Source organism: Neofelis nebulosa, chromosome 16, assembly GCF_028018385.1.
Source record: "Neofelis nebulosa isolate mNeoNeb1 chromosome 16, mNeoNeb1.pri, whole genome shotgun sequence".
NCBI classification, from domain to species: Eukaryota; Metazoa; Chordata; class Mammalia; order Carnivora; family Felidae; genus Neofelis; species Neofelis nebulosa.
Genome location: NC_080797.1, coordinates 13,272,895 through 13,285,069, shown reverse-complemented (window position 1 = coordinate 13,285,069; position 12,175 = coordinate 13,272,895). Strand labels below are relative to the sequence as shown.

The 12,175-nt window shown below is 46.7% G+C and overlaps 1 protein-coding gene across 13 annotated transcripts in view; it reads right to left on the bottom strand.

Moving 5' to 3' along the window:
- The window catches only part of B3GNTL1 (UDP-GlcNAc:betaGal beta-1,3-N-acetylglucosaminyltransferase like 1), a 94,049-nt gene that overhangs the window by 73,020 nt on the left and 8,854 nt on the right, over nt 1–12,175 (bottom strand). For all 13 annotated transcript variants that reach the window (XR_009254832.1, XR_009254833.1, XR_009254834.1 and 10 more), the window contains exon 4: nt 4,140–4,204. Coding sequence is in view for 6 of the 13 variants with exons in the window: in XM_058703385.1 (XP_058559368.1) it covers nt 4,140–4,204 (65 nt within the window). In the remaining 7 variants the exon portion in view is untranslated. The remainder of the gene's footprint in view (nt 1–4,139; nt 4,205–12,175) is intronic.

The following is a 12,175-nucleotide window of genomic DNA, read 5'->3' as shown; positions in this document are numbered from 1 at the left end:
CTCTGGGGCAAGCAGAGATTTCTTAGAAAAAAAATAAGTATAAAAGAAAAAAATCTCTAAACTGAAGTTCAATAAAATTTAGAAGTTCTGCTTGTCAAAAGACACCATTAAATATGAAGGCAAGTGACAGTGGGGAGAAAATATTTACAGTACAGGAATCTGACAAAGGACTTGCATCCAAAATATAGAACTTTCGTAACTAGTAACAAGATGAATGGCCCATTAAAAAAAAAAAAAAGGCAAGAGATTTGGAGACATTTCACAAAAGAAATGAACGGCCAATAAACCCAAGAAGAGGTGCTTGACATCATCGACAGCAGGAAAGCGCTAAGTACAGCGGCCACGAGACGCACGGCACGTCTGCTGAATAGTTGGCACTGAGGCCGACAGCGTCCGCGGCACCGCAAGGTGGAGAGCCGCCACGCGGGCGCAGGGCAGCCTCTGTGCTCGGCAGGTTCTCTGAAGGCGAAGCAAGTGTCACCCTATGACTTGTCAACTCCACCCCTTGGTATGTTCCCAGGCGCGGTGGAGATGCAGTCCACAAAAAGGCTTGGATGCGAATGTTCACGGTGCTTTCGCTAAAATAACCCAGACAGGAAACTGCCCAAATGTCAGTAAACAGTACAGCATAAAAACGAATTGTGGCACGTCCACACAACAGATAATAAAAAGATAAGCTGCCGACATACAAAATGCCACGGAGAACCGTTATGGTGAGCGAAAAGCTACACACAAGGGGGCATGCTGTGTGATTCTTCCTGCAGATTCGAGCCCCACGCAGTGCTCTCTGGCCCACATTCTGGGTGGCGGAAACATTCTGTATTTTGACTGGGGTGTTAGGGGTACACAGTTGTCAAAACTCACCAAATTGTTCACCTTATACACAATTTTCACATTGAAATCCTGCATTTCACAGTATATAAATTTACCTCACTTTTTAAAACCTGAATGAACTATAAAGATTGGCAACAACAGTATGGATGTATCTTAACAATGTTAAGTTTTAAAATAACACACACGGCCTGATACTCCTCGCATAAAAACAACTGAAATTTTTAACGAACTTTTCCAGATTGGTATAAATACCAGAGCTCCGCAGGGGTAGGGTCAGAGCGCGAGCTGGCTCTAGCTCTAGGCGACACAGTCAAGACAGTGACCAGACCACACACGCACGACACATGGTGAGAGCGTGTCCTGAACAAGGCTCGTGACTGACTCAGCTCTCTGCTCCTGAAATCCTGAGGTCTACACTTAAAAAGGAGAAGAAATCACAACGGAAGCTAAAAAGTGTACCATGCTATTCAGGACTGAGGGGCACCCACCACGGTCACCACAAGAAAATGAATCGTCTTAAACGTTACATGAGAAAGTGAAAAGAAAGGCTGAAATGTAATGAGCATTAGAAATGAAGCAAACCCAACAAGATCAGAAACTAAACAAATAAAACCAAGGTGCGCAGAGAAAAGGCGCCAGGGGCAGCAAAGGCACATCGCCACACCGGAGGGCAGCACAGGCGCACGGCCTGTCTCTGTCCTTTACTAAGGATACCAACACACCTCCTGGAAGACAGAGCATCCCCTGAGCCATCCCCTCGGGCCTGCAGCCCCTGCTGGGGGCTGTGGCTATCCAGGACAGATTGTTCCCTGGTGGCTAACCACTGCCGGGGTCCCCTGGGAAGCAGGCGCAGACAGGTTCTCTGCGGTGGCGGAAAGTGGAGGGGTACCCCTGGGGAGGAAGCGCAGGGTCCCCCTGATGAAACCCTGTTACAAGCCCTTTTTTCCACAGACCGCTGACCTCCAGGGGCCAGGGACTCAAGCCCCAGGCCTGATGCACAATATGTGCCTAAGGCTACCTTCTTTAAAAGCCAGACTTTTTGTTTGCTAATCTTACTCCACCCTCAGCCAGGAACTGTGGGGCCCTTCTGTGCCTCCAGGCCCTTGGCTAGGACAGCAAAGTGGTCAGCAAATTCCACCACAAAGCTCACCGAAATTTACTGCCCTGATTTCTTCCAACTAAACCCTGAGAACAAGTCAAATCTCTGGAGTCAGGGCAAGTCTTCTTGGTGAGACTTCAGCATCACCATCTTCTCAGAAGCCCACGCCCAGAACGGAGACATTGTGATGCCCAATCTGGGGGCTTCCTGCTCCTGGAAGCAGGGACCTTGTGGCTCTGAGCCCTCACCTGCCTCCCTGCCTACAGTTTCTGGGAGTGATGGGGCCAGGCGTCCAACCTGCTCTTCCTCTCCCTGCCCACTGCGGAAGGGCACTTTCAGGGACCTGGTTCTCTGCCAGCTCAGTGGTGGCTATGCTGACTTCCATCAGCAAGTTTATTCAGTGCCTCCCTGGTCTGCAGTCCTCACTGTTCTAAATCGGGCTCCACCTTGTCCAACTTGGCCTTCCTACGTTTTCTTTCCTACTCTCCAGTGAACAGAGAGAAAGCTGCACAGGATATCAGAGAGGAGAGGGCATCTTCAGCCCTCCTCTCTCCTTCTCCCGAGTCCTGCTGGCCTTGTCCATGTGGAGCCTGCACACCGAGAGAGCTTCCAGAATCCTGCCAGTGATTCTGGAACACATACACAGCAACGCATCCATGGCCATTCGAGAGAACACATTGTCACTGTCCAGTATTTCACAAAGAGCAGCCCTAAAGGAGAACAAGAAAATCACCACCTCCCTTCACCCAAAGGCCATAAGAAGCACACTGTGGACCATGGTGGGTGTGACTGTCTTTAGTGGAAACTGTCTTTGTTTAGGAAAATGTTGGACAGACCATCTGAGAGTGAAAACAGGTCCCAGGGCACGGTCTGGAAGGAGATGATGGAATGAAAGGGAGTTTAAGTCTAAGAAAAAGGAACCACAGCCCTGGGGCTTGTCTTCGAGAGCAGGGCTGTCTGTCAGGCAAACTTCTCCCCAAATCTCCCCCCACCCCACTCCCACCCCGTGTTCCTGGTAATGAAGGGAAAGGTTGAGCCAGTATGAGAAGAAAAGTAGGTTTGTAGGTGTATTAATTCAGCACGAGCAGAAATTCCCACACACAGCTGACCTTGCTCAACACAACCCCCTAAGGAATGCCCAGAGGAGGTGGGTACCCTGCGTCCTGAGACCCAGAGGGGCCCAAGGGGAGACTGCATGCAGACAGACATTCTAAAGGTGTGTTTTCAGGTAATTAAAGAGAGGGGCGTCTGGGTGGCTCAGTCAGTTGAGCGTCCGACTTGTGATCTCTGCTCAGGTCATGATCTCACCGTTTGTGGGATCGAGCCCCGCATCAGGTTCTGCGCTAACAGTCTGGAGCCTGCTCGGGATTTTCTCTCCTTCTCTGCCCCTCCCCTGCTTACATGTATGCTCTCTCTCTCTCTCAAAAAAAAAAAAAAAAAAAAAAAAAAAAAATTATAAAAAATAAGCTAATTAAAGAGAAAATCCATGGTTGAAATACACACTGTTCAGTGATGCTTCTTCACCTATTGTAATCATTTGTCATGTTACTGAAAATGCTTTTTAACGTAGTAATGCCCATGTACAGACTCCACACAAATCATTTTCAGAATTTCTGAGATCCCTACAAGTGAAATCTAGGAGTGGAGGGCATGAGCATTTTTTAAGTTCTTGATACAAAATGCAAAATTATGCTGCCGACGCCCCCAATTCACACTTTGTAAATACTGAATATATGCACCTCAGAAAACCCTGTTAACTTGGTTTTTAAAGCTCGTATCTCACAAATGTCACTTGTGTTTCCTTGGTCACAAGTGATAAAAAGGTTGTGAGAGTTCAGCTGCAGTCTGACTGCTCCCGTCCTTCCTGATGAACTTTTCCTCCTTATAACTTGTGTGACCTCTGTCTCCCTAAGGTTGTTCATCCTTTAAGTGTTTATCCACATTGTCCCAGTTTATCTTCAGTTTTATTTATGTGATTCTCTGCTGTGTAATTCTGTATTTTTATGCCATCCTATTTATCAAAAATTAATTAACTCATTATGTGCTCTTGCAATTTAACAGCAAGAGCCCATGAACCTTAACTTTTAAGTCTGATCATTATATAGTAGAATAATGATTTTCAAGAACCACACTAAAATATAAGGTCATTTAATTATTCAACCACTACATATATACACATTTTAAGTAAAACAAAAGAGTTACTTACCGAATCCAAAAAGCAAAGGTAAGACCCCGAGCTCTGTGCTATTGCTTGATTTTTAGAATATCCGACTGTTTTAAAAAAGAAAAAGAAAAGGTCTTTTATAATTCAATTTCTGATGGTATTTTCTTTCCTGAACTTAGAGTAACACATACTACTAGGAAGCTCAAAACATGGTACCCCAGCAGGTAAAATCCAATTGTCTTTAGACAGAGTGAGAGGGAAGGGAAGGGAAAACTGTGTCCCATCTTTAGGGATGGAGACACAGTCAGTGTTACATTGGGACGCAAAGAGCCCACCCAGACCCAGTGTGTTAAGGAGGGACTGCTCCCTGGAGGAAAACAAATTCAGCAACCATTCAGAGTATAACGAAGCTAACCCTGGGGAAGATTTCCAAAAAATCAAAAAGTCACTGAATGGAAATGTCTGTGTAGGTGCGAAGCAGTGACATGCGTGTGATTGGCTGTTAAGCACTCGCCGAACGGGATGCTTTATCAGTACTTAGCTGAATGTATCTCTCAGTGATGGTTCCAGTCACTGCCAGCGTTTACTATGTCTGCACATGCACACACCTAGGGGCTTCCCTGCTAGGTGCAGACCCCATGTTCACAAGGTGTGACTGTCCTCAGATCCCTGACGTAGAACGGAAAAGCTGAGAGCACACCACGCTGAGAACGGACATCCCTGGGCTGCCCATGCACGCGGGTGATGTTCACACAGCACACGAGGATGGCAAATTCATCCAGAATCGGGAGGTCACCTTGGGAAGAGGGCAGGACCAGAAGGGAGATGGGGGTCTCTCAGGGTGGGTGATGTTGGCTCCTCCTCCAGGTGCCAGTGACATGGTGCTGGCAGTTTGTGAAAATTAACTGAACTGGACAATTATGATAAGTGCACTTTTCTTACGGGTGTTATGTTTTGTTTTGTTTTTTTTTAAGCTTGTTTTTTGAGAGAGAGAGAGAGAGAGAGAGAGAGACAGAGCATGAGCAGGGGAGTGACAGAGAGAGAGAGGGAGGCACAGAAGCTGAAACAGGCTCCAGGCTCTGAGCTGTCAGCACAGAGCCCCACGTGGGGCTCGAAGTCACAGACCATAAGATCATGACCTGAGCTAAAGTCGGACGCTAAACTGAGCCACTCAGGTGCCCCCTCTTTTTTTTTTTTTTTTTTATAGTGTTTATTTTATTTTTGAGGAGGGGTGGGTAGGGACAGAGAGAGAGAATCCCAGGCAGGCTCCACGCTGTCACAGAGCTTGATGTGAACCCACGAACTGTGAGATCATAACCTGAGCTGAAGACAGATGCTGAACCGACTGAGCCCCGCAGCTGTCCCGGATATTATGTTTTAATAGATGTTTTAAAAAGTCTTTGGCTTCAAAGTGATTACGACTTACAACTGGGTTGGAAAAAGTGGCTGCGTGCCCACTGAGCCATGCTGGGGTAGCGCCAGGAGAAAGAGCAGAAGCCACAGCCTGCCACGGTGTGGGGAGCACCGGGCTGTCCGCAGCAGGTGGGAAGGCAGGCCTGGCCAGTAAGGAGCGTCAGCAAATTGAGCTGAGACAGCTGAGTCCGGACGGAGGGCAGGGCACGTTATGGGAGGATTTAGAGGGGCCGAAGGGGCCTCAGGGGCACAGATACACGCTCCACAGAAAAGAGGCTGCCAACACCTGAGTCGAGTTAACCATCCGGTTACAGATTTGGTGCCACGGAGGAAAGTCACACGAAGTGAAACAGATATGTGCGGAGGTAAAACAATAAATCCCTTCAAATAATCAGGCTCAGGCGACGTGACCAGGTTCCTTGGCACCAGGGACACAGCAGCGCACTTGCCTCAGGCCACATTAGAGCTCTGGGTTTTCTGTGCTGAGGACAGCACCTCTCCAAGGAGGGGGGGAGAAGGCAGCTGCTCAGTTGGGGGTTTGAGCAAATTCGAGCTCCAGGAAGTCTCCCTGCACCGGTGCCCTGGTGCAGGCTGTTTCCACGCAAGGTGGCAGCTCAATCTTAGCATGAATCCTAGAGCTTAGCCAACGCCAACCGGTTGGCAGACCGGTCCCAGATCTCAAAGAGCCACAGGTGTAATAAGCAGAGAAGAAGGGCACAAGGGGGGCCCCTGGCAGCCGCATCGGCAGCTGCAGAAAGCGCCATCATCACCGTCAAGCACAGCAAACCCAGGGAAAGGCCTCACGCGGTCGAAACCCAAGAGCCGTATGAAGAAGAGGAAAATGGGAAGAGACGGCCCACAGTCACATTTAAACTAGCAGGAGTTCTGTTTAAAAAGCTGCTCAGGGGGCGCCTGGGTGGCTCAGTCGGTTAAGCGGCCGACTTCAACTCAGGTCACGATCTCGCGGTCCGTGAGTTCGAGCCCCGCGTCGGGCTCTGGGCTGATGGCTCAGAGCCTGGAGCCTGCTTTGGATTCTGTGTCTCCCTGTCTCTCTGTCCCTCCCCCGTTCATGCTCTGTCTCTCTCTGTCTCAAAAATAAATAAACGTTTTAAAAAAAAAAAAAAAAAAAAAAGCTGCTCAGTAGAGTCAGGTTTCAGAAGGGGTACAAATCAAACCCCAGAATTTGGATAATGGAGGAAAATGTCTCACTAAGGAAGCTGGAAGTTCCTCACAATGAGTCCTATGTTTGGCAAAGACAAGGAATTTGCTTTAATATTACTGCCTTGAAGAATGTCAAATGTTTGTGCCAGGGCCTGCTGTCTGAGGGGCTGTCACAAAGGGACGCAGCTGGTTGTCATGGTCACAGCAGGAAAAAAACGCAGCCCTGGCGGGATTGGTGTCCTCACTCTTGGGGAGGGCAGAACTGTGCTGTACTTTCATTTGAGTAAGTGACCGCATTGTTAAGAAATGTTTTGCTCTGTTATGATATGAAATAATAAGTGAATCTTAATCCAATTTAAATAACTCAGCACTCCTGAAAAAAGAAACACTTTGGATTTATGCTCTCCAATAGTCAATGTAACTTTTCCTGCTTAAGAAAATACCATTATAGGAAAATCTGCCCTTTCAGATCTAATCAAATTAACTCCATCCCACACTCGTGTGTTACGGCCCCCATGACTCTGCCTTGCCCGTCTCCAAAGTGACAGCAGATTGCCTCCACTTCTTCACACTATTACAACTGATTTTTCTTAATTGACAAAATACATACAAATGTGACACGACTCAAGTTATATCTAATCTGTGGAAATATTTTATGAAAAACAAAACTTGTTTCTAAGATGGAGGTCAGAGAAGCAATCACACCAGCCACCAAAATGCCTTCAACTTATTTTATCAACTATGGAAGATACAAAACATCTTAGTAAAAGACGATTTGGAAAGGATGTTCAGACTAGTTTCAAAATCCACAATTCGTTTACACACATTTCAGATGCAAGTTGAAACAGATGTTCTACAGTAACTGATTTTTTAAAGTTTTCTATCTCAAACAAACTAAAGACAATGCGAGTAAGAAATCATTTGGGGAAAAAACCAGAACGTCTTCTGGAGGCATGAGATCATGGGGAGGATCAGGATGACAAGAATGGGGCAGGTCCTGGCTCCAGTCACTGAGCCCCACTGAGAACTCAGCAGCCTCCCCCTTGAGCCCCCTCGCTTCCCGACACTCCGTCCCCACTGCCCACCTTCTCCCGCTGCCGCCTTCTACAGGCCCTTTCCACCGAGGAAAGGGAATCGTATTTTATGTCCGCTATCCAGAACCTCCACTCTTTCGACCCCTCTGCTGATGCAAGTAAGGGTGATGATCTGCTTCCTGCTGGCACGAGGATTATATCCGTGTAAGAATTCAACAGAGAAATGGCAGGAAGGCCCTTCCTACTTCCCAAGGGAGTGCTGATGATTATGATAAAAAGAAACTAGCGAAGGTGTTTAAGAAGAAATTTACCTGCAGTGGTACTGTAATTGAGCATCCAGAACATGGAGAAGTAATTCAGCTACAGGGTGACCAGTGTAAGAACATATGCCAGCTCCTTGTAGAGACTGGACTGGCTAAGGACGACCAGCTGAAGGTTCATGGGTTTAAGTGCTTTTGGCTCACTGAAGCTGAAGTGAGGATTTCCTTGCAATGAGAAGTTCCCTTCTGTCCCTTGTCACAAGTTTAAAAACCTCACAGCTTGTATAATGTAACCATTTGGGGTCTGCTTTTAACTTGGACTAGTGTAACTCCTTCATGTAATAAACTGAAAAGAGCAAAAAAAAAAAGAATGGGGCAGGTCCTGACACTCCTCTAGCACCTATGTCTTCTCAACAATGGGACAGGCACCTGCTGCCTGCAAAGGAAACTGAGGCACAGAGAGGTGAAGGGGCGGGGGGGGGGCACCTGGCTGCCTCCTGCCCAGTCTTCTGCCCCAGAAGGCAGGGCCACCTAGAGGCAGTGCCAAAGACTGGTCTTTCCATATGAACTTTATAAAATAGCAGGAGAAAAAGTTTTCTTTTAAGTGACCAATTTTAATGACCATTTGTGGTTTTAAATTTTTTCTAAAGTGTTTACACTTTCCTGCTCTCCAAAGTAGGGTATGGGATGCTGTTTGTGAGGGATGTGGTGCAGGGTCAGGGGCACTTTTTGGGAGAGAAGTATCTGTTTCATTCTGTGAACTCAACCTCTTAACTCACCTCTGTGAACATCCACCCTCTCCTTGGCCCGGAAACACAAAGACAAAGACACAGTGCAGGCAGGACGCTGCAGAAGGGGAAGGCAAGGGGATTTGGAGGCTATGTGTTGAAGCAGCACACTGTTTTGCAGACAGCCAGTGTTCAGAGAGGTTAGCTCTGTTCGAGGGTGGACCCTGCGAGCTCCGGGGGAGACAGCTTGGGTTCAGGGCCCCTCTGTGAACTTGGGAGTAAACCAGCAAGTCCAGCAAGGATCAGCACACCTGCCCCAGAAGACCAGGAGAGCTCTGTGAGGTCATGCCAGGGACACACACGTGAGGGTCAGGAGTGAGACCAGGGGAGACCAGGGCAGCCTCCTGACCACCAAAACTGGCAGACTGAGCAGAGAGAGGAAATAGGACAGGAAGGGGCTTTGAGGGCAAGAAGCATCCGGGAAGAGTGGACGTCCCTCCCACTCACACCTCTCCTGCTCACACCTTGCCACGCTGAAACACAAACCCTACCCTGCACCCTGACTACCTGTCCACCCTGAAAGGAAAGTCACATGCCAGTCTGAACAGAACTAGTAACAGAGCCAACACTTCTCTGGCCCTACAGGAGGGGATCCAGAGGGATCCCAAACTTTCACCCTGCCCACCCCTGAAATATGAGGAGAGCTGCAAGGTTCCCTGAGGACCGCCCATGAGGGAGAGGGGCTGGCGCCACACTACTCCTGAGGTTAATTCTCAACTGTGGATGCACCCCAGCCTCTCTCAGGAAGTGTCCACAAGTGTCCACAATCCCAGTGCAGAGGCTGCACCCAAACCAATCACTTGAGAAGATCTTAGGGTAGGACTCAGGCATCAGGGCTCCCAAAACTCCGCAGGTGCTTCTCACATGTAACCAAAGCTGAGGCCCACTATTTAAAGAAGGACACACTCCTAAAACCTTCAGCGGCCTGTCCTCCAGCTTCAGCCTCATCATCTGGACCTCCTCTTCCAACCCAGCAGTGTATGCAGACATGCTATTTTCAAGTCTTACACAAAAACTTTAAAGTGAAGCTAAAGGAAGCCCAATATATTACAATTAAAGCTAAGAATGTAAAGCTAATCATTCAGTATAAAAGCAGAGGGTGAATGAAAAGCAATGATACCTTGACCCAGCATTATAAATTTCAAACTCAAAACGTAAAGACAAAAATCTTAAAAACTTTCAGAAAAGATACCTTTAAAGAGTCAGACTGTCATAAGATTTCTTATCAAAACCAGAGGACACCAGAAGATAATGAGGCAATCCTTCAAAATTCTAAGGGAAATTATTTTGTATGTAGAATTCTATACCCAGCCAAACTGTCAGTTGAGCCTAAGTACAAAATGAAGACATTTTCAGACATGTAAAAACTCTAAACATTTTACCATCTACACACCAGATATGGAAAATTTACTTTAAGGACTACTCTAGCAACACTAAATAACACTTATAAGACAAAAATTAAATAAAAGAAAAAGAGAAGCAAGGAAACCAAACAATGGCAAGTGCAGAAAGCAGAAGAGAACAAGACAGAATGTTTTTACAGGCTCCACAGACCCTAACACTTGGGAGCCCCCAGGGCCCGGCATGGAGTCAGCCGCAGAGGCACCCAGGTCTGAGTCTGAGCCAGCACAAGGTCTGCGGTGAACGATAGTCACTCACCTGTTATACTGCAAGTGCTGTCTTTACAAGGTCTAAAGTGTCGGCATCAACTTATTATTAAAGCACGTAAAATAAAAAGTTATAGAACAGAATGTGAAGATTACACACCCTGAAAATATGACTATATTATAACAAACAAACTCCCTGAGTGGGGAACACAGGAAGTGTGGTGAGGAGCACTTCAGCAGCTGAACGTTTCCTCTTTCACAGTGAGCACTAACTCACACATGTGGGTCAAACAAATCAAATAAGAACCAAAAAACACTGGTTGCTTCCAGGGTGTGGGGCTTCTAGGTTTCACTGTAGACCTTTTTGTATGCCTGAATTTCTTTTTATCAATGCTAGTATTAAAAAAAATGTGTTATTCCTCAAAGCAGACATTTGTGAGAATGAATAAATGCTTTTTTTCTGTCATGTACATTCAGGCTGGAGGGCTAGTTCATATGGAAGGTTGAGACAAAGGTTGTTGTGCTATACATGATTACTGCTTGCACAAATGCTCTACCAGCAAGTCCAAGGCCTTCTGCTCTTATCCCTAAGCCAGTCACCAAACAAGCACCAAAGAGCTACAGACCAATTTTCCATATGTCTACAGATGCAAAAATCCTAAAGAAACCTGAATAATTATATTGTATAAAAACAGTATCATGTCATTGCAGGTTTGTTCTGGTACTGTTCATTATTAAGAGAAATACTAACACACTGTAATAAATATGTTAGGAGAAAAAAAAAAAGCAATCACCTTAACAGATACCAAAGGGACATTTAATAAAATTCTATACTGATCCCTCGTTTTCTGAACGCTTACTAAGTTAGGAATCACAAGTTAACTTGAGAAAGGTATCTGTCAGAAAGCAACAATAAATATGATACTTAACACGGAAACACTAACACTCCCACTAAGTCAGGAACAATACAAGGATTCAGTAATGTGGCCGCACATTGTTCTTCCTGACTTCTTATCCCAAGAGAAAAATATGAACAGTGAAGTATAAATTAGAACAACAAAACGAAAGAATAACATTTATTCAGGATTAGATCGCCTAAATGGAAAATCAGAGATATTGTAAAAAACTAAGTTGGATAAGATAGTGCACCAACAAACTGGTAGTCTACCCCACCCACCTAATCCCAGCACTAGGAGTGCCTTAGAAACAAAAGAAAATTGTAAGACTCCTTCCTCTACAGGAGACAGAAGGAGGCTGTACCCTGGCAGGGGAGGAAACCCAAATACCACAGTCCAGGGACTTAGTTAAGAAGAACTTCTGGGTTCTTCTGTTCAGGCGAAGCTGACCGCTTGGGTGAGCTGACTGGCCATCCCTCCCTCATCACCATGAAGCCAAAGAACAGCAGGCTCAGGAGGCACCAGCAGGGCGAGGAGAGGCTGTTCCCACTAATGCACAAGACCAGCAGTCTCAGGCCTTCCCCTTCCCTTCTCCCCATCCACTCTGCAAAGGGGAAGCAATTGCATGGGACAAAGGAAGACAGAAAGGTAGAAAGAAGGGAGCAAGGCAAGAGAGGGAGGAAGCAGATAGAAGCTGTACAGGATGGTTACCTGAGGGCAAGGTCACCTGTATGGGAGGCGAGCTGGGGGCAGCACACAAGGACTAAAGAAAGGTCCTGCATCTTGTGATGAGATGTCCTCATCACAGGGTCCACCAGCCCCCGCACAAGTGCCAGACGAGGACACACAAATGGTAAGGAACTCATCACCAGCAGACCGCCACTGCAAGAAGTGTAGTCTTTCGGGCAGAAGGAAAATG